Genomic DNA, 26,455 nt, shown 5'->3' on the forward strand with positions numbered 1-26,455 from the left:
GCAAGAGGTAGGGTGATTCTGACAAAAACAGTAACAGTAACAAAAACAGTAACAGCTAGCTAGTTTAGCAACAAAGGGCATTTTGCAATTCTGAAATAAGAACTGGTTTAAAAAATACATTTGAAGAAAGAATGTGCACTAGAATGCTTGCTAGTTAAAAACCTGAACTTGTGGATCTCCCTCTTCCACGGTCCCATAAATATTTACAAAGCTCCTGTTTTTCTAAATACCCATCCCTTAGAACACATCAGAGTGAGCTATTCACCTGAAGCTTCAGCACACCATCTTTCCAGGTGGTGAGATCATCAGAGAATCAAGAAAAAAGTATGCAACAATCATTCAATTATCCTATATAAAAATGGAACCCAAATTACAAGTAATGTTTCATTAACCACTCTTCCACTCCACAATTTCACTAAGGTTGTTGTCTTTTAAAACAGAGCAAAAATATTTGCAACCAGCATGACTTTTTGCCATAAAAGAGTAAACTATATAACCTAAGATCTGACATTGCACGCACTGAAGGGAAAAATTTCAACAGTAACAGTTTTATGGCAATCCACCCAGGACCATGTCTTAGGTTGTCTGCCTCTTCCTTTCCTCCTTTAAACCTCCATTCGCACAGTGATCAAAAGCAGGCCATGAGCTGCTCAGAAGCTGTCACATGTATAGTAGGACCTTCCCATAATCATGAAGCAGAGCTCTCCAAGGCAGCGCCCATGGGAGACTCTGCAGATGGCTGCCAAGCTCGTGCCCCTCCTGATCTTCATTTAAGATTGATAGAACCATTCAATTAACTTTTAAAAAAAGCAGGAGCCAGGTTCACGGCAAAGCAACGTTCTCCCTCCGGTGGGATGTAAAGGTTGTGAGGTCTGGGCCCAGAGTCTACATCTCTCTTGTACGGAGGCTCCTGTGTAAAGATCCCTTTCTCCTGGCCTCCCCAGTCTGGCTTCTGAGAAATGACTGTTCTGTGGCCGGTCATGCTCAACCTGCGAGCCAGTCTATGAACGGAGAAGGCACCTCCCTGGCAGCCATTTTGTGAGTGCCCACAGCACACTCTGAAAATCCCACGTGTTCACTTGAACCCTCAACATTTGTGTTTTTGTTATTCACCCTCCTCTAAAAGGGCAGCAGCAGCAGGAGTGGGCGCATCGCCAACCAGATCGCTCGCTGGTTTCCGTGGGAGAGTCTTGGTGTGCTGGTGGCTCTCCATTTTAACAGCATTGCCTGGCCAGTGCCTGAACTGGGGGCTCAAGGACCATAACGTGGGAGGCACGGCATTTGGGGGCCCTGCCTAGTCTTGAGGACTTAGTAACGGCTCCTGGAGAGAGGAATGACCTGCTGGACTGGGATCGAGCAGACAGGGTCCCTGGTAGTATCTTGACCCAAGTCCAGCCAAGGTGTCAGATCACAGTAGGGTAAATAAACATTATTTGTCCTTAATATATACGAAGGCAAGGATTATCTAAACTCCGTGGAAGCCTTTGGGGTAAGCCCTGCCTAGCCACCCTGGTGGGATGGCTCCATGATCCACGGCACCTGGACTTGATCAGCAAGACCTTCCTGCTACTTCTCAAAAGATGTGTGGTTTTGCTCTTGTCCCGCAGATCACGATTCCTACAGCGCTCTTCACCTCCTCGAGCCCTGCTCACTTCCACTGCTTTTTGTTCCTTCAACACATTTTGGGGGATTCTGGCATCCACCAGGACTGTTTTCTGGCATTTTCGGTCAAGAAGCACATGCACACACGTGCCTGCACACACACACACACACACACACACACACACACACACACAGGGCCCAAAGGTCTACACAGAAGTGTTTGCACCGATGTGCAGAGCTTCAGGCTCAGGTACAGGAAAGCTTGGTGGGATCCCATTTCTACACATCCTAAGCAGCTAAGTTGGAATTTCAGGGCAACTAGTGATGTTGAACTCCTTCCATATAATAGTGACCACGGCCCTATTCAAGTACATACCTGGCATGCAGGTGTGGCTGTGCTGTGCCAAGCAGGTGCACCCCCAGTGCAGTACACAGGACACAGACCGTCTAGCAGACGTCCATGCAACTGGCACGGACGTCCGTGGAGATGGGCTGGAGGGCATATGCAGCGTCACGGAGGGATGCCACTCAGCGCACCCCTGCCCCCACGCACATGGCCGTGAGTGGCCCAGACTTCTGAGGGCGCTTGGAAAGATGCCCGTGATGATCCTCCTGGCTCACTGGCACGCTGATTAGATGTTCTTGCTCATCACCCTCTTTTGCATCATTGCCACCGCTTGGTTGCTGGACAGGTGGGAAGCTGGGGAGCAGGTGGGCTGGGGCACCGCCACCACCACCACCGTGTGAACCAAAGGGAGAGGCAGGTGCACAAGTGGTGAAGAGGAGCAGCAGCTCCAGGCATCTCTTGGCAGGGGGCCCCTTGGCGGGTGCCCGGCCATGCCTACCCTTCCTGTTGACCCTGCTTGAATACCCAAGTCAGCCCTTTACAGAACTACAGAGTTCAGGCATAACGAGGCTCAAGCATTCCCGCACCAGGGATGGGCAGATCTCTCAGGATTTCTTGGTAGATCTCTGGGTGATTTGCTTTAGAGCGGCAAGGATTCCTGACCCCCTGCGGTTTAAGGACACGAGTAACAAAACTAAATGATACTGCTGAAGGGAAGCAAGCCTGACAACCAGGAGGAATGGATTTTGTGTGGATGGGTTGTGACTTCTGCTTAGTTCTGGCATTACGGATAAATTCCTGGGCTGGGGTTTCTTTAGTCTGAACCGTGTGTCTGGCTCCAGGCTCCAGGGAATGACTTCAAGGTGCTTGTAAAAAACAAAGAACTAGCAGATGACGTGGTAATTTTTGGAACCAGCATGATCACGGCCTTTCTTTCCATCCCATTGTAGGCTCTGATAAAGTCGCAATTTACTAAAAATGAGGAGCTACCCACAAGAACAAGGGAGGGCTCTTCTTCTCACTCTGCCAAAGTGAGAGAAAACGTTAAGGGGCAAATTTTGAGGGGCAAATTTTTTAGGGGCACAACTCTTGCCCCACAGCACTGGCATGAAAATGGGGTGCCATTAGGAAGGGACCGCGGCTGGGCGCGTGAGCAAGTGCTTTCCATGCCAAAGGCTTGGGATTTCACACTGAAACACTCAAGGCGACGGGAAGGTCCTTTGCCTGAAACTCTGGGAAGCAGCTGCCAGCCAGAGCAGGCAGTCCTGGGCCAGATGGATAAATAGCTCAATCTGGATAACTAGCAGGCAGCTTTCTGGTTTCCAGGGGTTTACTGCATATTACTGAAGAAAAGAACTACCCCAGGCTACTCTTTCTGACAGCAGTTATGCATTTATCAGCCATTAGGGTTAATTTAACAACCTAACCTTCCATTAAAAAACAATCTGGGTGCTTTACAAATAACACACTGAAGACATCCAAAAGAAAATGACCAGTAAAATAGGTGAAGCTTCCCACGGCACTGAAAGCAGAACTTACAGGGGCTAACGGATCTGGGCAAATAAAGATATTTATGAAAAAAAAATTAAGCACTTGGAAAACTTTCCTGTGCAAGGCACTCCAAACATCCCTGGGGGTAGGGGAGGTGCCACAACCAAAAAGGCCCTTTCTCTGGTTGTCTCTTGCCCAAACTGATGGGGGTAACCCCCAAAACAATGGCCACAGAAAGTGGGCAGGCCCTACATCAGCCATGCAGCTAAGGATTATGGGAGTTGCAGGGGGAACCAGGCTGGGGAGAGCTTCCCCACTCACTGGCCTCACCCTTCTTTTTCTTGGAGACCCCCCTGTGTAGGCAATTCACCACCCCTGGTGGCCTTGGGGGACAAAGTATTGCAAGTAGGGCAAATGGATGGGTTGGCGGAGAAGAGACGGAGCGCTTCGGTCCTCCCCGCAGCTCCCAGTGGAGAAATGCCGCCCCCTGCGAGAAGAGGAAAGGTTTCCACTGCCACCACAGGGAACCACCCGAAGGGAGGCGAGGCTTCTTGGCCCTTCTCTTCCGCCAGGTTCCGGCAGACTAACAGGAGGTTTTCCAAGCCGGTCATTTTTGGGGGCTCCTTTACATCAAGGGTGGCCTAGCGTGACATCCTAAAGGCATTCTAAGTGTGCAAAGCTCCCAAGACTGTTCTTTTACACAGTTTACAAGGCACACACCATTATACAGCCAAAAATAATTTAAAGAAAACTCAGCTCCTGATTATGAAGAATAGGAATCTAGGTTTACATTGGTGGAAGCATCATGAGAAGGCCATGGCTGAGTGGAAGCGTATTAAATAAGTGAAGGTCCAATTCCAGCCCAGTGTACTCAGAGGGAATTACTCAGTACACAGCCATGGGTTACTGTAAAAGAAGGGCAAAAGAAAGAAAACAAAAACAGAAACAAAAGATTAACCAGAATTATTGTCTGAAAGAAGTTTATTTTTTTTAAGTTTTCCCATTAAAAAATATAGGCTGAAACAAGGCAACACAGAGTCGTACATGCCAGTACAGAGAGACTGGCAGTGGCCAGCAGTCCAGAACAATTTCCATGCCATGAAGCCACTTCCCAAAGGTCTGTTGTAATCCCAGGCTAATGGTCTCACTCTAAATTCACTTGCTTGTTTAGGAGCCTATTAAGGATAATGGGGCCGTGCATGTATGTTTGGGGTGGGGTACTCTAAGGCACCTGTTGCTTTACCATTCTGGGGCAAGCAACATCTAACAATGGGTTGTTTATAGAGGCTGAACAACCCAGCAGTAAGCTCCACACCAAACCACGGGTGGGTTATCTTTCTGGGCTGTTTGTGGTTAACAGACCACGGTTGGTGAGCGTGGTTGCCCTCACACTTCACTGCAACTCAGAATTCAACAACCCATGGGTTAAATAAACCACAGGTTAAGCAATGTAGGTGAATTCACTTTCTCTCATACCTTTGTGAAGAAATTTCCCTGCTCATACCAGTGAAAAGATGGACGTTTTTAAAGCAAAGATTACACCTCAGTAAAATATTAGGACTTGGATGGGAACACATGGAAAATTTCTTTGAGTCTTGGGTATAGCCTATAGACTACCAGCTGGCCATATCTGGCTCCCAGTCTGAAACCAATTTCTTCTTCATTCCTATCAAGAATATTGCCCAAATAATAAACCATGGGTTAGAACAATATTTTTAAAAGGTCAATAGATTGTTTCATCTGACTCCTGGTGACCAAAAGTTAGGGCTATCATAAACTCTGGAGAATTTACTTGCTCTTCTGAATGCCCAAGACAGCATATACAAGGAGTATCTGTGCTATAAACTTAGCTAAGTTTGACACAATTTTAAGGGTGCCGCCCAATGCAAATTTAGACAGCACTGCAATCTGAAATTTTGTGCCTAAACTTGCATATGGTTGCACCTTTAATCTGCAATCCTGTATACACACAAGGCAGTGACCCCACTAAACTCATATTCAGGTACATGCGCATTCTGAACACCATGCCTCCCCAGACAAAGCAATCTGTAGTCTGCGCCTATTCTACATGGAACTACAATTCCCAGGATTCTTTTTCCTTTTTTTGGTGGAGGGTAGGATAACAAACATTAAGCCAGTATAATTATCATGCTAATATGCCCACAGTTCTTTCTAAATTGGTTTTATTTCTGCTATATATTTCAATTTTAAACTAAACAAATTTTGTTATTTTATCGTACAGTTAAAAAAATCCCTACCATTTAAAAATGCTTGTGTTGCTTTCAAATCAACTTTTAAAAAATAATTTCTACAAAACAAAAAATGCTGATTTTTGCTTGCTTCTGCCTAACAATGAGGCTTCTAAACAAGTTTTCCAGTATAAAAATAAAAATATTCAGATTTGCCTAAAAGTGAAGGATATTTTACAAATTCAAATATATTGCTTTCTTCCACCTTTGAATGAAGAAGTACCTAGCACTTTTCAAATCAATTTTACTCCTTACTTTAAAACATCCTAGTAGCAAGAGGCCATAGTTGCTTTTTAATACTCCAAGGTGAAATACTGGAATTTAATCAGATTTAAGGGATCATTCTGCCATACACTGTTAAAACCAGTTCCACCAAATAGGTTCAGGATTATGTCTGCCTAGCTGTGGATCCTAAGCAAATTCAGTTCAGCACTACTGCCCATGTCTGAAATGCCAGCCGTTTGGCATCTCCTGACAGGGCTGGGAAAGGATCCAGCTCGAAACCTTGGAGAGCTGCTGTCAGCCAGAGCTAGCTGTACTTGGTGAGATTTAATTGCATTCCAGGCAATTATACATGCTGGTATAAATGAGAGGCAGCAATCCAAAAGCCATCCTGAAGAGAGCATCCTTTGAGAGGGGATTGTGGCTCAGCACGTGCTTTGGAGATGGAAGATACCAGGTCCAGGTTCCAGCACCTCCACTCAGGAAAAGGAAGCAGGTGATGGAAGCACCCTTCTCTGCTTGAGGCCTTGGAAAGTGGCTACTGGTTAGAGGAGACAGTACTGGAAACTAGATGGACACGTGGCTGATTTGGTCTAAGGCAGATACCCTATGTTGTTACAAAGTTCTCTTTCCAACGGTTCCTTTCCCATCCTTGCATTGGTATCAGGATAGCTTTCCTAAAACTTGGTGTCCTCCAGATGTTTTGGATCACTACTCCCATCCTCCCTAGCCAGCATGATGCTGGCTAGGTGTGATGGGAAGTGTAATCAAACAGATCCAGAGAGCACAGGGTTGGAGAAGGCTGCCTTGAGTCTTTATAGTGAGTTTTGTAATAGTTGAAGCGCAACCAAATACGTAAACAGAGTGAACACAAAAGTCCCATCAAGAACCCCAGAGACCTCTTTTAATCAAGCAAAGAAAAAAATCAAGGACATTTTAAGCACAAGCCTTTTTGCTTTCACTAGCGAATCTGTGTCAGGGCTCAGGCATCACAGTGCAATCCGTAAGCAGGCATGCAGTCTTACATGCATGCAAGCGCCCCCCGTCCCCCGACGCATTCATGAGATGCTGGCACAGAACTTCTTGAGAACATTAAACCTGCAAACGTCTGGTCAAGGGACTAAGATAGACAAGCGAAGCCTCTCTCACCAGCTCCACAGAAAAGACTGCAGAGTTCTTCACCAAAACAGTCAAGGGAGTACAGCCACGTTTGGGGTTTAGAAAATATGGCAGAACAAAGCAAGAGGGTGCACTGGGAAAGACAGACAGGCACAGGGGTGGGCTGCATGTTAACTCAAAATGTGGGATGGTCGTTTCTGGAGCAAAAGGATAGGATCTACAGGAAACCTGAACTGGAAATGAAAAACAAAAAAAAAGATTAATGTTTCTCTAGATTAATAGTAAGTTAATAAGATAAATATGGCTTTTAACAGGGGTGGGCAACACATTTTGGATCAGGACCCCAGTGCAGACACACCATGAGACACAACGGTCAAATGCACTGATGTTACATGCAATTAGCATATGATTTACCTAAACACGGTTGATGCCAAACCACTGAAAGTGGGCATCCTGCATCTGCGACGGGAGATTCCTTACATGACCAATAATGGTCTTAAAAGAAGGAAATTAGTTATAGTACTTGTAGCACCAACCATCAACAAGAAATTTCAGCCAGTCTGCCTTTTGGGTGCTTGAGACATTAAACTCATACCAATAAACCTAATATTGTCAAAGCAACTAGAAACTTTAAACAGAAAATCTGAAACTAAGGTTTCTGAGATGCTGCCAAAACAAAAACAGAACAAAACAAACAAAGAGCACTAATGAATCCTGGTTTTCCCATGCAGTCAGTTATGTGTTGCCTTCCCCCGTCTCTATTTTACAGGAGGGAGAAAAATAATGTTAGTTTGGCTTTTAATTTTACTTCAAACATGCTTGGACACACAGTGCTACGAATACAGCCTCTCAGTTTTCAGCAGATTGCAGCAGGATTGTTCACTCAGATGCAAATTGTTTGCCGCCCAGGGAAAAAAAGGGCAAACTACATGACCAGATCTGTACTGGGAATGTATGTGAATTGCTGGACACATTATTTGGTTCCTGTTCTGGGCAAGGGCCTGGACAGACGCCCCATTCAGAAAGGCCATGTTTGCACATTGTCCTGGGAACAAAAAATGGGGCTTATTGGAGCGATGGACCAACACGCACATGGTGGCTTGTGGCGGTCTGCCAAAAGCAATCCAGTGCTAACAAGAGCCCACGATGTTTACTCCAGTTCCTCTCCAGCCCCTGGATATGTTCTCAGGCCCCATGAAACACTGCCATTGTTTGAGCTTATTTTTCACAATCCAAGCCTTGAAGATCAAACCGTTGTTTTTCTCTCCTCACTATTGTTGTCCTGCAACCCAGAAGAACTCCCCTTTGAATTCTCCATCTGGCCCGTAGAGGGGGAACCGTCGGTATGAAAGTGGTGTAGATTCAGAGAAGGCGGCAATCTTGAAAGCCACCAGAAAGCACCTTTCCTGCCACTGGATTGGCTGGTGGCAGGTACGTTGAGAGGGGACAACAAGCCCTGGTTTTTTTGGAGATGTGAGGACCGGCTTGAGGTTTCCAAGGGTCCCTGAGCAAAGATGTCTCTTCTCCAGAGCATCTACCTCCTCGCCACCTTGTCCCCAGATGCTTTGGCTTCCCTTCCTCTTTCTCATCCTGGGAACCACTTGCTTACTAGATAGGCAGAGGACCAGGAAGCAGGAAATGGGAGGCATTCACCATTCCTCCTGCTTGGTTCAACCACTGACGGGCAAGAACAACGATGGTGACGAGCAGGCTGCACCGGCAAGGATGTGATGCATGGCCAGGGGTCCTTGTCAGGGAGCCACTGCTGGGTTGCAGGCCCTTAGCAGATGCCCGACCATGCCTACCCACGGCACTGTCCTTAGAACAAGGCCAGAAGGAGCAGCAGTGCAAGTTGTGTCCCAACCACATGGGCCAAAAGCTATGCCTTCCTTTCCTCTCCAGTTTGAAAGGGAAGCTTGTCATTCACCTCGGCTAACTGCTCCACTGAGGAAGCCATGTCCAGGCAAAGAGCAAGTTAAGTAGCTGGACACGTGTCGGGAGAACCTTACAGGGACCCTTGTGGCTGTCCGTGCTGGACGGAGGAGGGGGTTCGACACACATACGGGGGGGCGAACAGCAAGGGTATATAACCGGAGGGTGCATGTCGTGGGATCGCTGGCTAGGAAAGAAGGCAAGATCGCAGGTTCAGGCAGCTGTGGGGGCGCCGGGTCGTTCTGTTGCAACAAAGTGACCTTTGGGATTCCCACTGCAATGGCGATTTCATTTAGTCAAAGCATACCAGCACAAGGTACCTCCATGCACCATGCAGCAAAGAGCAGCGTCAAACATAAACATGAAAACTAAGGAAGGTGAAGGCACTTTAATGTTCCCAAAACAAGAGAGAAGGGTGGGGGGAATGAGAAGGAAATGAAGATCTTGGTTTTAATTTCTTTTTTTAATGGAGTAATACTTTAAAAGGACCTTATGGAGGGGCAATTAATGGACCACATCTGGAAACTGCTTTTAAACAAGGGACATGAAGCTTCAGCGATATTCAGTTTGTGGTGGCGAGGAGAAAACACAATCCCTTCATGTTTTGTGATAACAGTGCCTCTGGTTACTATTTTGGGAGGTGAGGGAGGGTCTTGGGTTGTAAACCTGGGGCAGGGGGTTGGGGAAAGGGACTGATGGTTTTCATTAAAGGTCCCAACCTTTGACTCCATCAGTCAAGCTCTAGATTGAAGTGACACTACCAACCAGCTAAAGCTCCTGCTGTAAGCGGACAGCTGCCACTGGCAACAACTCCTTGCGGATGCAGAGAGAGGAATCCTCCCATCCCTGCATGTCCGTTCCGTCCCTCCATGTCTACTATGGAGACAGCGCTACATGCCTGACACTAAGAGAGCAACTAAAATACAAATAAGAGTGGCAACCCATTGCAATCAAAATTGGGAACCTGTTTGGTTTGCTCACTGAAGTGAAAATAAAGGACTGCATAGAGATGGAGGAGAACTCATTGAAAACTGACACCAGGATTTGACTCAAGCAGTTCTTCCTGGCTTTTGCTCACATGATCTGGTGAGGCAAAAGGCTGCGAACGTGAACAGACTTCCCGCAAATCTGCAAGTTCCCGGCACGGGAGAGCGCGGTGGTCCCTCAGGCAGCTGCTTAGGGCATTGCCTGCACTCAAGAAACAGCCGCAGCACTTCAGGTGTCCAAAAATCTCCGCCTGGACACAGGAGTTGGGGCTGAAGCTGGCCCTTCCATGCAGCGTCTCAGAGTACAATGAAGAGAGAGCAGCAGTGGAGAAAACCAGAATGCCACCCAACCAAGCCAACTTACTTTTTTCTCTCCTTGTCCCTTTTCAGGGTTTGTGATCCTCCTGCCTGCTGAGCCTGAGACTGGAGCAATTCAGCTGCTGTCTTCCGCTGCTTGAATGCGTTGACTTCATCATCCAGGGACTTCTTCTTATCTTCCACTTTCTTCTTTTCTTCCTGGTGCAGCTTCTTCAGGCGATCAAACTTCTCATGCAACTGGAGCAGGAGCAAAAAGATGCACAGGTGGAGCAAAATGCTTGGGGCACGTGCTTGGCATCAGGCGGCACTTTTCACGTTTGTGCTTTTGGGCATGTGCACACGCAGAAGCACGTGGGACGTGCTCTCAAGCCCACACAAGGTAATCCTGCAACCAGCACTCTGCGTGAAGTGGCTGCCCACCCAGGAATAAGCCACGCAATCCTCAACAGCATGGGCAGGTCTTCCCAGAAACACACATGTAGAAAGGGCACACTGCAGAAAGGAGGCTGAAAAGCACTGGGCTGTGGTTAAGAGAAAGGAGAGCTATCGCCCCCTCACTCTTTCCTAGTGGTCTGGTACAAGGAGACCAGCTTCTCCTGACCTCTGAAATTCTCTGCCTCCTCAGATAAACCAGGGCTGCCTTTTCTTCTTGTGTATACTTGCTTCAGTGCTAATCAAGTCAGAGACCACTGACAGCACTTCATGTTGACAGCGAGGAGCAGACTTGGCTTGCAGGCAAAAGCATGTTTGTTTGTGAGTGTGTGGGGGAGGAAGGACTCTTAAGTGCTCACCGTCTCTGTGCCTGGGTTGTTCTCCATGGCATGCAAACCTGAAACCCTGGATTGCGGAGGAAGAAACAACCCGGTTTTAACAGAAAGACAAACTCTAGGCTGCATCTCCTGCAACAATACAAAGTTCTGGATCTTGCACATCAAAGAAAACAAACAATCCAGATTTGGGACATCCCCAGAATGTTCAGAGCCTGTGAACTTTTGGGAAGCCAGCATATTCACTTCCTGCCAGGTGCTCCTGGACAGCCACCCCAGTGAACAAACCAAGGCTTGTTCGCTGCAATGAAGGAGGTGGTAGCTTTCTAGAAAACCTGTAACCGTTGCTTGGGGGAATTTCCAAAATACCTGACACTCATAATGTTGAAGAATGTTCACCTGTGAACTTGCGAACATAGATGCTACTTTACACAGAGAGCCTTATATTTCAAAAAAAGAAAAAAAACCTTCTCATGTAGGCATACCTTTCTGTACACCTTTATACACAGCTTATGTCAAAATAGATGCTCACCTCTTTTTCAGCTTCTTTCAGCTCTGCTTCTTTCTCTTTGACTCTCTGAACAAACATTTGCCGCATCTCCTCTTCCTTTTTCTGCAGCTCTCCCAGGAACTCATTCCGCTTGGCCTCATATGTTTCTTGTAAGCTGGGGTGACAGAGTGGGAAAGATGGGTGACAAAACACCATTTTGAAGGAGAAAGACAGAAGAGAATGTGAAGTCAGAGAATCAAATTTTGCTTGCAATTCAGTATGTGCATTTTTTTAAAATCTACAAATATTAGAGAGAGAGACTATTCTCTGCTCAAAAAGGAAAATTATATATGTTTAGCACATGTAATTTATTCTTTAATGATCTAAAGACTCAAATCATTTGGAGAGTTTTGACATTTTATTTTAGAAAGGACCAAGTTTATGCATATGGAAAAATTCGGCAAGTGCAAATGTTGTGAAATCAAGATATGGAGAGCGGGCATGATATTGACAAACTGTCCCCCCCCCCCCCCAATGCATGCTTCCCCTGAAGCCACAAAGATTACAAATTTATATTCTCTCTCTCTCTCTCTCTCTCTCTCTCTCTCTCTCTCTCTCTCTCTCTCTCTCTCTCACACACACACACACACACACACACACACACACACACACACACACCAGTTTCTGTGGAGGTTTAAAATTCAGTGAAATACATTGTGTTTTATAGCCATTTCACTAGGTGCTGCTGATGTTTATTACTTTCGGTATTGGGGTACAGGTCTTCAGACTCACGGATCAAATTCCACTTGCCTGAAGGCCCAGCTCCGGAGATGGCCACAGTCCCCATTTCCAAACTGCCACCCCTTTTTCCCAGACCACCAATCTTGTGGTGCTTCCATTGCTTCTGTGCAGTCTCTTCCCGCATCTATAAAGTCAAAATGCCTTTCCTCAAACATGGTTAGTTAGGGCTGCAAACTAAAATACTCTGGCATTTTTGGCCTCATCGCTTTTGCCTTGGCTCCATCCACCATGGTGAGCCCCACAAGTTCCTTCTAATGGTCCTCAAGCCGAAAGAGGTTCGACATCCTGCGGCAGCTGAAAGCAGCGCTTCTGCCCAGCCCCATGTTTCATACCTGAATGGCTTGCTATCTGGATCCGTGTCCTTGAATCCCATTTCCTCCAGTTTACACCGCCGGTACAGCTCGTAGTGGCGCGTGTGGGTCTGTTCACGGAGGTCCTCCATGTTGACGCGGATCAGCATCTCTCTGAGCTTGACAAAGTCGCAATGTGCTTCGTTTTCCACTGTTTGAGTGGCAGAAAGAGGGAGACAACTAAGGCCCACTTGAATGCACACACAGAGGTGCTGAGCAATGTTATGCTGGGCCTTTCTGCACGCCAGGATAAAGAACAGCCCCTGGGTTATGGGTGGCTTCTTAACATGCAGGTTCGCATGGCAAGACAAGTTGGGCACCCTCGGCACAACCTGCTTACGGACAATGCGTGTAAGACGGAGCCCCCACTGGTGCATTAACCCCATGACGGAAAGCTTCCTCTTATTTAACTTGAAAAAGAAAAGAAAAGCTAAAGAGGACCGCACTGCAAAAAAGCATACAAAGCGAGGCTCTGTAATGTAGTGGACATAATATTCTAAAACATTCCTGCACATACTCCAGTTATTACTCTAGAAAATATCTACGCATCCCCATGAACCCCAGAAGAGTGGTCTCCCAGCCCAGCTCTTTCCAGCACTCATTTTTAACCAACGTTGTAACCATTTTTTCCCTGTATTTTTTTTAAAGGTCCATGTACACTACAAGCACTTTTTCGACTTCCTTGACTTCCGGAAAGCAGATTTTAAAACTGGTAATGGCAACTTTTTCTTGTGGCAGGGATGGCTGGAATCAGGCTAGGATGGTGGGTGGGCAGACCCAGAGGAGGTCGGGAGTGGATGTCTCCTGGGCCAGGTTTACGACAGCTCTCCGGACACAGGAGTTGGGGCTGCAACTGGCGCTTCCTTGCAGTGGATGTAAGAATGTATTAACATCAGGCATGGAAAGAAGGCTGACCACCCGGTATAGCGCTTTGGCGGTCAACTGGCCCCACACTGCAGAACAACCCAATGGCCAAGCTAAGAGACTATTTACACACAGAGGCACACACCGAGTCTGGTAACTTACTTGGCACTGGGTGCCCAGCCACCCACTGCCCTGGAATAGTTCTCCTAAATGCCAGATGTGTGGTACCTGGCCGTGGTTAGAGTAGCTATGGAAAGGTGTGTTCCAAGGCACCAGGCCCAAGCCCTGCTCAGTGAAAACCATCTGTGGGTTAGCCGCAAGAGTAGACTGAAATGATACGCCGTGGGGGTCCTTGCTGGCAACCCTTCCTGCCTCCAATTTACTGGTTTCCCACACTAACGTCCAACAGCAAGTATGTAGGATTCGCATCACAAAATTGCCCTGGAGAGACAGTGATGCTACTCTGCACTGACAAGGAGTTGCAGTCAACTGTAGCTTTCAATGTTCCATAGGAAGGGCTGGCTGTGTGTCAGGCTCTATCTTTTCTGTCTCATAGCTGATTTCCCAACCTGGGACCCTCCAGTTGTTCCTGATTGCAACTCCCTCCCTCCCTCCCTCCTTCTTTTTCTCTTTCTCTCTCTCTCAATCCACCCACCCACCCACGTATTCTTGCTGTTGTTGCTAGTTGCGAAGTTGCGTTTGACCCATCGCGACCCCATGGACAACATTCCTCCAGGCCTTCCTGTCCTCTACCATCTCCTGGAGTCACTCAAGTTCACATCAACTGCTTCAGTGACTCTGTCCAGTCACCTCATCCTCTGCCATCCCCTTCTTCTTTTGCCATCGATTGTTCCCAGCATTAGGCTCTTCTGCAGGGAGTCCTTCCTTCTCATTCGGTGGCCTAAGCATTTGAGTTTCATCTTCAGCATCTGGCCTTCTAAAGAGCAGTCAGGGGTTGATCTCCTCTAGGACTGACTGGTTTGATCGCCCTGCAGTCTAAGGGACTCGCAGGAGTCTCCTCCATGTATTATATGCTGCCTATAATAGCCAAAATGACCTTCCTAGGTGGCTCACTTAACAGTCATTTTAACAGTATTTATCCAATCAGTCTGTTCTACTTGCATTGTGTATAACTGTTATAGGAAGGTATAACTGTTATAGGAAGTTCTGGAATTCATTCTAAGACAACTTGGGCTGCTAGTCTCACAACTGCTGTCTTAGCGAGGGACAGAAGAGAAACTGTTCCAAAACAGAATGACTCGTTGCCTGTTGCTTCATTTGCAGAAATTCCCTCAAACTCTGGCACATGTGTGCACCTGACAGCCATTTCCAATTGCCTTGCTTTCATTGTGAGGGCTGCATTTGCTCCGCTCGGTCAGCACCACTGGTGCAGCTCCAGTGTGACCCACCGGCATTAAGCATACACGTAGCTTGCTAAAGCTGGAGCTGCCTGCGGTTCAGGTTTGTGGATCGTGCAGTGGAAACTGGCAGGCTGCCAGCCAGCATGGCCAAGGGAATGATGGGAGCTGGATGCAAAGCATCTGGAAGGCACCCGGAGTGGGAGGTCTGCTGCACAGGGTGAAGCCTAGGCAATATGGCAGGGAGAAGGGTCACACTCTTCGGGGTGGGAACAGTCACTGCAGGCCACGGCATCACTTACCCTGCACAGTCCCCCAGGGATACTGGCGAGCCTTCATCATCTTGTTTCCTATCTTGACCTCCTCTGTGCTGCCTATGACAGCAAAGGGTAAGTGAGCCTGGAAGCCAGTGAGAAAGAGGCAGAGAGGGAGAGCCTTTCAGTAATAATCATAACCAGCATTTGTATAGCGCTTTTCTCAAGTGCTTAAAGCACTGTATAACCCCAATGTTAGGAAAAAACCACCAGTGAGCCCCCTGTCATGATCCTTCCCATGCTGAATTTGAAAGAGGAGAAATCAAGCCAATTAAAGCCCACCACCCAAAATGCAGTAAGGAAGCCTTAGGAGTCAGATTTCAATGTTTTAGAGTAGGGAGTAAAAGAACGCACAGGTTGGGGAACCACCAAATAATTGAGGGGTAGAGGAAGGAGACAGAAATGCAGGACCCTCTCTCGTGATGCAAGGAAGGGGATGCAAGGGACAGTTTTGGCCCTTGCACTGGAGGTGCAGCACCCCTGGATTAGAAAATCAGAGGCGCACCTGCCAGGTAAAAAGCAGCCCCGTGCCTTATGCTCCTTAATCCTTAACTACAAGCACAAGAAATCGTCTGATGAGCTCTCTCTGTCGGAATGTTTCCCTGTGGCAGCACAAGCAGCAGAGCCAACCTGCCCAGACACAAAGGGGCAGAGACTTTCCATCTATGGCAGAACGGGTATTTATGTTAAAGAAAACCAGCCTGAATGTTTTATGGGTAACCTTTGGCACTTCCATTTTAAAATAAGATTTTCCATACGCACACACAATTCCCTCGTGGATTCCATTTCTAGCTTTGGGAAAAGAAAAGTGCCAGGCACAGAAATAGCATCTCTCCCCAGCCACGAGGGAAGGCACATGCCCCCTCCCTACGGGAAATTAAGGAGAAATTTATTTTTTTTTGCAATGCTGCACAGCAGGAACCAAAGATGACCGGCAGAAGACAACTGACCCAGAAAAGACGGTTGAGAAAAGCAGCAGCAATGGGCTAGCGATGGGGCAGTGCGTGAGAAGGGTTTCTCTTCTCTGATTTTTGTCTTTGGCAACACACCTGTTCCAGGCAGCGCTGCGACAGTAAAGCAGAGGATATGGCTGTTATAATTAAACCATTCCTCTACCATCTCAGTGAGACTTAGCAGCGCAAAGCGTGTGGGCAGGACCACACAGCACTTGCAAGTGCCTGAGGAAAATGTCTCTTTCAGCCCCCCTCGGCACTTCAATTATAAACGGAAAGTGGGAGGGATAGATGGGGAGGAGACGTGTGCCAGAATGGCACCGGGGGTGGAGGTGGAATGAGATGGTCCACCAGGAGTCCTTCTTTCTGCCGAAAGAGACGTAGGATTGTGCCTTGCGGCAGTGGCTCTTAACCACCGGTCCACAGACCGGCACTGGTCCGTGGGACAGTTCCTGCTTGCGGCAGACCAGCTGGCTGTGGTCCCCCACCTCTTCCTCCATTGGCATCGTGTTCATGGGAGCTGTGCCAATGCCACGGGGCGGGGGGGGGGGGGGGGGAGGAGAGACAGGTTGACGGGAGCCATGCTGCCCCAATTTTGGTATTTTGTTCTTTTGTTGTCATTTTTTGTTGCTCAGTTTCTGGTTGTTTTGGAGAACTTTCCTCGCTCCCTCCCTCCCTCCCTCCCTCCCTTCCGTCTGTCCATCAGTCGTCTGTCTGTCTGTCTGTCTGGATATTGTGTTTGGAAACTAATACAGAATACTGTATTATGTGCTTTTGGTTTTTGCCTCAGTAGCCTCCAAGGTGGTTTCCCTGTGTTTGCGGATCCCCAGCTGTGGAAAGGTTGAAAACCTCTGGCCTCAGGCACCTGGCAATGCCCTACGCTAGCCTCCTGAGCCCAACCTGTCTGGGTTGAATGGCACATTTGGAATTTTGAGAGTGTTGTGGGTGCTGTCACAAGATGGCTGCTGCCATGACAGTCTTAAGGCCAACTCCTGAGCTCAAAGGCATGTCGCTTACTCAGAAAAAAAAAAAAAGTGCAAGGCGATTCAGGGGTCCACCTCCCAAACTCAAAATCACTCACTTGAACCCCAAGAGAGCTGGTGCTGGAGAACAGCACTTTGCTATGTGGGTGCCACTCTTCCAACTGTTTTCATTAAGCACAAAAGAAAACTCAGGAGGGGAAAGGTGTCTGGAAGCCACCCTGAGGTGTGCCCACAGGCCCACGTTAGCAGCCCAGCCCTACGAAATCTCTGCAGAGCAGATTGTGCGGTCTCCTGGCTGCTTGCTTGCTCGTTCAGAAGGCAGCATCTGATCCTCAGGCGGGGAAGTGTGCCGAAGCAGTTTCTGATTGGGGCTCGCCATGGGGAAGCGGGGTGCCTGGCAACAACGGCCCAGCGAGCCCTCCAGCGTGCTCCCAGGGCAGGCTTGGTCTGAGGGGTTTTGCTTACGTTCATGGTGCCGTTTATTTCTGCCACGGATTCGTCATCTGTAGGAAACTGATAGATCTGCACCCCATTGCTGACGAGTTCGCTGGTGATCTTGATTTTGAACTTGGTCAGTTCGCTCTTGGAGATGGCATCCGATTTGGCGATTATGGGAATGATATTTACCTGTCGAAAAACCAAAAGAGGAGAAAAAGAGAACCCGTGGATGCATTAAGTTTCCCACTGGAGAAAGGGCGCCACCTTACACAGACTAGCAATGCTGGCCATTTTGTCCAGCGCTCTCTATTTGACTGGTAGCAGTTTGCCAGGGACTCCAACAGAGAAAGGTCTTTCCCAGTCCTGTGATCTGATTATCTTTTTAAATCCGGGATCACAGCAAGAGCCTTCAGCATGTGGTTTACCACTGAGACGCAGCCCAGCTTCAAGAGGAAACAACATGGTAGAAAAGAGGGAAGTGTAAAACAACTTTCTTCACACACGGAACACTGGCTGACTGAGGCCTCCTTGTGAGATGACAACACACGACTTCTTCCTTACCTTACTGTCAAGTTTCTTCATTGTTACCAAATCCAGGGATTTCAAAGAGTGGCCAGTGGGGGCAATGAAATACAAGCAAGCATGGATCCGGGAATCGTGGTAGTTATGCAACACCCGCTTAATCTTCAGTTCCTCTTGGAGGTAAGATTCAAACTGGGCATCAATGAACTCCACAATGGGCTTGTAGCTTTATAAGAAAGGGGGAAGGGTAGGGAGAGAAGACACCGAACAGTGTTAAACGTGGACCGTTATTTTTCCAACCCTCCATTCATAAAAAGAGCTTAAGTCTCTGCTTAAGTTTATGAAATCACATGGATTTCGTCAAGCTTTTCATGAGCAGCCAGCCAGGCCTCCCCCTCTGATCCATAATTTCCTTACATATTTATGTCAAATGAACGAAAACTGTACACAATGTCAAGCAGAGTCATCTAAGCAACCAGCATAGCTCCATGAATCAGAGTAAGAGTCAGTTCTGGCAATATGTCAGACTTCAGTCAAGAGCCGCTGACTCGGTGGCCCAACTTGAGCAAAACGAGTGCTGCGGAGCGGCTGGGTGACGTGCAGGAATGCCTCGCGCAAGGCCACAGGTCCCCCTCCGTGGGCTGGAAAGGGCCGGCAATTCCAGGCTCCCAAAGGAGGAGTGATGGCCTTGCACAAATTTGCACCTCCACCTATGAGGAGCAGACTGCTTGTGTGACTCACTGAACACATACAGTCGTCTTATATAAAGCAAGATGATTCATTCATTCAAGGTACAGTCCTTCTGCCGGTTGTTCTTTCTGCCTATATGAAGCCAGCCAAGGCAGCTTAAAGATTTCAGAAAATAAGACCCATAACCAAACAGAAATATAGCAAGGCATTCAAAACAACCTTAAACATTCAGAACAGCAATTGGATCTGGACGACATTCTTGAATGCAAAAAGATGAGCTGCCACAACAGACATCTTTTTCCAAAGCAGAGGAACAACGTAGGAGAAAGCCTTTCCCCACATTCCTCATAAAAAGACCTTCAAAACTGAAGTGGCCTTCAAGGGGGCTTTCCAACCCTGGTTCCCCTAGCCAACATCCTTCCTTCCCCAAGGTATCGTGCCACTTCAGGCTTTGTTGGAAGGGATCACGTAGGACTTAGCAAGCCATGTGGCTGGCACAGTGAAGACCTCAGGTTCTATCTCTGCATCTCTAGTTACAAGGATCTGGCAACAAACGATGCTAAAGACCTTATCCCAATACCCTAGAGCAGCCTTGCTCAACTGATGTGCTGGAATACAACTCCCATCAACCCAACCACCCAGTTGGTTGAGGTTGCTCTGGACTGTCGCTGCCAGAGGAAGCAATATTGGACTACACAAAGCATCTCACTGACCTGCTATAAAGGGCTTCCAATGCCTTCCTCAAGTTGGTCACCACTGTGTTATTGAACAGACTCGCAAGAGGTTGAAACTGTCTAAAGATGGGGCAGAATCCAGAGGAATCGTGGTTGCTTACCTGTCCTCTTTGTTAATCTGGTCCCCAAAGCCCACTGTGCTCACAATGGTAAGTTTCAGGTGGACGTTGCTTTCTTGGAGATCGTAAGTGCTGGATTTCAGCTGAACCCCTGGCTGTGAATGAGAGGCGGGCTCGCCTTCAAACTTGGTGTTGAAAAGCGTATCCATCAACGTTGATTTCCCCAGCCCTGTCTCCCCTTTCAAGGAAGGAAAAAAGCAAAATGGTTTGGAAGCCGCTACAAATAGGCCATGTCTCATTTTGAGAGTGCAGTCCCTTAACAGGATGAAATATAACAACTAAGGGCAGATCCAAGCTCAGCCATATGGGAAATGAAAATCATTTCTTTATTTTTATGTGAGGTATTGATACCCTGCTTTCCCATTGACCGTGTTCTAAGCCAACATTCTGTCCAAACAAGGAAAGACAGTCAGGAAACAAACTCAGAAGAAAACCCAACCCAAAGCAGCAGAATATAAACAACTGTAACCAGGACTGCACTTGAATAAATCAAGTGAAAAAGTCAAGTTCTTAAGCAGAATTCAAAGCACAGGCATGGGAAAATAAATAGTTGTATTGAGGTTGTTTCTGAAAGCTGTCAAAAATAAAATGAATCACCATACAGATAATTTGACTTAAATTCATACCCTGCTTCTAAAAAGGGGTCTGGGGTGCTTACAACATAAAATATCAGTACGACACCCTGCGTTTGTATTGATAAAATCTATCAAAAGAGGGAAAATTTAAAACAAATCATATACTTGGTAGAAGACTTTTGTTTGCTTGCTTGGTTTTTTTTTTTTTAACAATTCAGCTTCAACCCTAAAGAGGAAGAACCAACTCAACCTCCTCGATGAAGGAGTTCCAGAACTTGGGTGCTACACTCAGCAAACCATATCTCCAGAGGGAAGAAACACAGTTTAAGATGTAGAAACATCAGTTATAAACAGACACCCCAAGAATATTACTTATCCAAGGATAGAGGCTAGACGGCTAATACTTACGGAAGACTGACTTCAGCAAAAGGTACATTAACAGTGATGTGAGCTGGGATAGAATAAGCCAGAACTGTAATACTGATGCTTTGGGAACAGAAAAGTCCAGCCACTTTTCTACTTTCCAAACTCTGAAAAAGTCCATTTGAATACCAGAGTGCAGCCCTGCAGCGGCTAAACTCACTTTGCGGCTTGTGATCCCATTTGTGTGGCCAGAGGACCCAGCAGCGTCCACTACAGGCAAGGTCTCAATTCCCTGTTGATTTGTCCTACTCTTTTTTTTTCCGGGGAGGGGTGGGAGGGAGCGGCACATCAAGGCACTGACACACATTTCCTGCATCACAGATCAGGAAAGCTTTTGCCCCAAGCGCCCGGGAGAAGGCAGCCAATGCAAGCCATTAAAGGACAGAAAGCCTTCTAGTCCGCTGGGGGAAAGAAATCTAGCTTGACTCAGAGAAGAAATGGCTGGTTACATGGCATGGCAAATGGATTTCAGAAGGATTTTAAGGCTTTGGCAGAAATGTTTCCAGCCCAATGATCTGTTTGCCTGTTTAAAATGTATTCGTTTATTTAAAATGTGATCACTCCTTTTCAAAATGGGTTTATATTGTTATTCTTTAAAAAATACACTGTGACAGTTACATGAGGAAATCTTTCCAGCGAAAGACTGGGAAAATGAAGTGGCACTACTAAGAAAATAGCCAATGAAAGTGCTTGTAGGTGCCAGGAAAACATCATCAGGACGGGTGTCTAAAAAACAGGGTGCCACCACAAAGAAGGCCTGACTCTGCTTGCCACCCATCTAACCACTGAGAGCCGAAGTAAGCTGGAACAGGGCCCTCTGTGATGATTCATAGATATAGGTAGTTGTCTTATATCAGGTTACATGATTGGCTTATCAAGCCCATGAGCTGACAGCAAGTTTCTAGCAACTATTGCTAAGTCTTTGCCATTTGCATGGATAGCACCTTTTTCCCAATTTATTTTTTCTTCTCACATCCTTCATTTCAGACATGAAGGGCACAGGTCAGTGGCAAAACACACACCCTGCCTGTATGAGGATTGATGCAGTCACGATAATTCCTTCTCTGCGAGCTTGGCTGGGAAAGGTTTCTGTCCAAACAAAAGAGACCTGTGCTCTCCAGCTACAGCTGACAATACCGGGCGAGACACAACATTAGCTGGACAATACAAATGCGTTTCCTGCTTCCTTTCCAAGATTGTCTTCCTGTAAAAGCACCTTGCATTAAAAGACCATAAGCTGCCAATTTTGGTCATAATTGGAGCCATAATTATCTGGCTGCTGCAGCCCAGTTGAAGACATGGCTACAGTCGCCTCTGCCCAGGGAAGGAGGAAAAACAGAGGCTGATGTAACTGGGGGGCACCAGCAATTCTGGAAGGCATTGCCCGAGGAAAGCTCTGCTATCCTGTTTTTGGAGGGACAGCTGTGTTGGCTCGCTGCAGCAAAACACCCAAACATTTAAAGCACCTTAAAGACTAACAAATCTATTCTGGCACATGCCTTTGTGGATATCCTCCACCTCATCCCGTGCATGAAATATTAACCTACAATTGGCAGGTTTTTATACCCATGCTTGGCAAAAGGGAGAGAGAATCCTTGCATTGCCAGAAGGAACAGACATGCAACGATTAAAGGCAGCCCTTCACAAAGTGACTGGGACATCAAAACAGACTCGATTGCACTGGCTTGGCCAGCCGACCGGCACAGGTAGTCTGATTTTTTTGAAAACACCAAATCTTGTCCCTAATCAAACATCAGGAAATAGAGGTGAATCCCTTGATGGATTGTCTTTCAGCCATTTTTTGTGGATATCTGTCCTGGAAATGCTTTTGTTCAGGAATAGCCACCTGAAGGTCACAGACAGAGTAATCCTGCTCCCATTAGCTTTTCTTTTAAAAACCCTTTCGGATGTAGCTATCTGCTACTCCCTGAACCACAACTAGGAACATCAAAACAATCCAGCATAAAATCCAGATGAGTCTGGATTTCTACGAATCTGACTTGTGGTTTCTGCAGTGGACCAGCTTTCTTCAAATCTCACTGATTCCATAAACCTGTGGATCGCTTTTTCAGGTTGGGGGGGGTGGGATATGTGCTAGTTTACATGAGCACTGATCTGCAGTTCCACACTAGTTAATGTGCATCACTCCATTAGCTCATTTGAATTAATGTGAATGAGTACAAATATAACAAATTCTGGTAAACACCCTGCCCCCATTCCATCACTGATTGAAAGACACCTGACAAACCATAATATACAGATCGAAGAGCTTTGACAAAGCCACGGCATCCGTCAGCCTTCCCCAGCACTGGTACCCTCCAGATGCTTGGGATGAACACACCCATCATCCCCCACTGTCCACCATGCTGTCTGAGGCTAGTGCAACTGGAGGGAGCAGGCTGGGTGAAGTCATTTGAACATGGAGGCATGGATGGAGACGGGACTTCATTTCTTCAGTATGTGCTGGGGCGCTAGCCACTGACCTGGGCTTGGGAACACCCGGCTTGGTCACCTGCCTAGCCCTAGTGTGGCACAGTGGTCTGGAGTCTAGGCTTTGACCGAGCAAGTCCCTAGTTCAAATTTCCCTTCTTCCATTTGCATCACTGGTATTTTTTCATTCCCAGGTTGGAACATCTCCCCAGCCCTATTTGCAATATGCATATAATATACATAATATAATATTATAGCATGCTCTACATGGGGCTGCCCTTGAAGACAGTCTGGATACTTCAATTGGTTCAAAATAGAGCTGCCAGGATGTTAACAGGGACCGGCAGGTATGAACATATAACGCTGGTTCTTGACTATCTACACTGGCTACCAATTGAACTCTGGGCCCAATTTAAGGTGCTGGTGATGACCCATGAAGCCCTGAACGGCTTAGGACCTGGACACCTGAAGGAGCATCTCCATCCCTATGTGCCTTCCCACCCCTTAAGCTCTGGAATGGAGGTCCTTCTTCTGGAGCCCTCCTTGAAGATCAGGCAGGTGGCTACCCAGAGAAGGGCCTTCTTGGCAGTGGTGCCCCGACTATGGAATATGCTCCCCAGAGAGGTCCGCCTGGTGCTGACTCTGTATTCGTTTTGGTGCCAGGCTAAAACCCATTATTTTTAAGGTTGATTAGGTTTTAATGTGGGTTTTATTTTATTGGACTTATTGGATGCTGTGCTTCATTTTATTCTGTTTTTATTCTAGACTGTCCTGAGACTGTAGTAGTCAGGTGGTATATAAAAGCTTTAAATAAAAACAAATAAATAAACCTTCCAAGGTTAGACTAGAATAGAATAGAATAACAGTAGAGTTGGAAGGGGCGTATAAAGCCACCGAGTCCGATCCCCTGCTGTGCTTCCAGATGTGGGTCACCCATCCAGCTGCAGGTCCACACCTTTCCAGCTTAGCAAAGGTGACTTGACATGCTAACTGGATAGATAGCTATGCAGGCAGACATGGGTTACTACGGTAATGTATAATGCCACACAAAAGAGCAGCATATTTAAAGGTTAATTAAATAATCACCATCTAGTCAGAACCGCCTCAAAGAAAGCCAGCAGGAAGCTACTATAAAGTAGACATTATCGTTGGAGGGAAAGTGTTGATTTTTCTTTCTTTTTCTTCTCTCTCTCTCTTTAGGCTTGTTCTGCAGCGTTTCAAGCTGAAAAGTTTCAGTCTGGTTTACAAATTCAGCTTCGTGGTGTGACAGTTTTCACATCAAGTGAGACTTGATGTGTGAACAAGCCATGTAATCCCACAGACAAGGCAGTTCCACATATTCGGTTGTGGGTCCCTCTGGCACAACTGACGGAAGTCAGGCCCTCTGCATCGGGCCCCACATGGACCATCGCAGGTCACCTGCTGCAGACACAAGTTCCATTTTGCCTTAAGTCACTCTGCCTTGGCGAAGCGCGAAGATTTCATTTGGTTAGTTGTTCAAGAGGAACACACCAAAGTCTGTGAATGTCCTCCTTAATGGTAGGGAAATATCTTGAGATTAAAAAGCATTGAATGTGGGAGAAAGTGAAACTGACGGGTTTGTCCATCTTGGACAAAGCATCTTCCAATGGTTCCAAGTCACACATTCAACAGAAATTCACCAAAATTGACAGCAAATTGACAGCACAACCCTATGCATGTTTAGACCACATGAAGTTCTACAGTTCCCAGTATTCTCCTAAAAATGGCTGGCCAGGACATACTGGGAGATGAAGAATGTTTTGCTGTCGAAACACACACAGGATTATGTCTTAAATTTGGGAAATGTGTGTGTGTGTGTGAGAGAGAGAGAGAGAGACAGCTTTTCAATAATTTGGAAATCCTTTTTCCTAATCTCAGAGCATTCTGCACATGGTAAATGGCTAAACATTAACCCTCACCTCCATCTTCTTCAGAGTGTTTGAAAAACCCAAGAGCTGCTTGGATGCCAGTCACACATGGCTCCATCTGCCTGAGGAGGAGGATGTTTTAAGCAAAAACACCATCCGCCATCCATGACTCCTGAATTTGTTTCTGCTTTTTAAGGAAAGCACCAGCTGATCCAGAAATACTTTCCTTCCAACTATGGTGAACCTTGTCTCTGGAGGGACAGGTTTAATTCAGGAATATCTGTCCACAAACAAATATTTTAGGGGTTTTCTTTAATGGCTGTTTCAAACCTTAAATTCTGCTAACTGCCATGATTAAAGCCCATTCACAACAATGCTTTGTTTGGAGCTGGCATCCTGCTAGTTTGCAAAAAGTCCACCAAACCACAAATGTTTAACTTTCAAGAGCCCAGAAACCAAAAATGCAGCTGTACATAATACTTGAAACATTTCAAGAAGGAAATGACACACAACACAGTGCCTGAAATTAAGAAGATCAGAGCACTGAGAATTGAGAAGCAAAACAGATGGCCACAATACATTAACTGCATGATCTGGAGAAAATGCAGAGTGAACACAGTCACACATTGTATGATTATTTTATAAAGGACAGATGTATTGCTTCAAAGTAGTAGGCGGGACACCCACTTGTAGGTAGATTTTTCCCTGGGGAAGGTTCTCGGGAGCTTCAGAAAGAGGACAAAACTGGCCACTACATATTCTCAAACATCACTTCCAAGAAATGGATTTTCTACTTTCCAGCGTGACTTGGACTAGGTCGTGTATTAGCCATGAGATCATCTGTCCCAGAGCAGAGGAACAGAAGAAGCCATGCCAGATCACACCCAATGGCCTTCTAGTCCAGTGTTCTGTTCGCACCATGGCCAGACAGCGGCCTGACAGGAGCTGCAGCACCCTCTGTCCCACCCAAGGCCCCCAGCAATGGGTGTACACGCCACACTGCCCTGTAAGCAGAGGAGACACACAGCCATCAAGGCCAGCAGCTGTGAATAGCCTTCCCCTCCGCGATTTGTCCATTCCTCTTTTAAGGCCCTCCGACTGGTGGCCATCTCCCCTTCCTGTGGCAGTGAATTGCATGGCCTGACCATGAGCTGTGTGAGGAAGCCCTTCCTTTCACACGTCAGCCTCGTGGAATGACCCCACCAGGTCCTAGAATGATGAAAACAGGAGAAAAATGTCTCTCTGCTGTCTTCACCGCATGCCTAATTTTCACCAATTCTGTCAGGTCTCTCCTTGCTTACCTTTATTCTAAACAAAAGCTATTTCAACTAAGCTGTAGTAATCTTTCCTGGATCATTTTAACTGCCTCTTGACACTTCCTTTCCTAATTATGCCTAACATGAAATTTGTCTTTTTCATACCAGTCAGATACTAGATCAGTAGTTTCATCGAGTGGTCCACCATGATCCCAAGATCCCTTTCTTGACCAA

General features: G+C 46.8%; 1 protein-coding gene across 3 annotated transcripts in view; it reads right to left on the minus strand.

The window, feature by feature from the left end:
- The window catches only part of SEPTIN6 (septin 6), a 52,966-nt gene that overhangs the window by 2,244 nt on the left and 24,267 nt on the right, over window positions 1-26,455 (minus strand). Inside the window, exons 3-10 of one of the 3 annotated variants that reach the window (XM_044427257.1) lie at window positions 19,631-19,826; window positions 18,145-18,331; window positions 17,611-17,772; window positions 15,198-15,294; window positions 12,656-12,824; window positions 11,565-11,697; window positions 10,312-10,502; window positions 305-4,345 (exon numbers count right to left, since the gene is read on the minus strand). In XM_044427257.1, the coding sequence (XP_044283192.1) occupies window positions 4,321-4,345; window positions 10,312-10,502; window positions 11,565-11,697; window positions 12,656-12,824; window positions 15,198-15,294; window positions 17,611-17,772; window positions 18,145-18,331; window positions 19,631-19,826 (1,160 nt within the window). In that variant the 3' untranslated portion in view covers window positions 305-4,320. Of the gene's footprint in view, window positions 1-304; window positions 4,346-4,402; window positions 7,263-10,311; window positions 10,503-11,564; window positions 11,698-12,655; window positions 12,825-15,197; window positions 15,295-17,610; window positions 17,773-18,144; window positions 18,332-19,630; window positions 19,827-26,455 lie in introns of those variants that run through there. The other 2 variants (XM_044427258.1, XM_044427259.1) reach the window with 2 other exon arrangements.

Source organism: Varanus komodoensis, unplaced genomic scaffold, assembly GCF_004798865.1.
Source record: "Varanus komodoensis strain SLA01 unplaced genomic scaffold, ASM479886v1 scaffold18_3, whole genome shotgun sequence".
Classification (NCBI taxonomy): domain Eukaryota; kingdom Metazoa; phylum Chordata; class Lepidosauria; order Squamata; family Varanidae; genus Varanus; species Varanus komodoensis.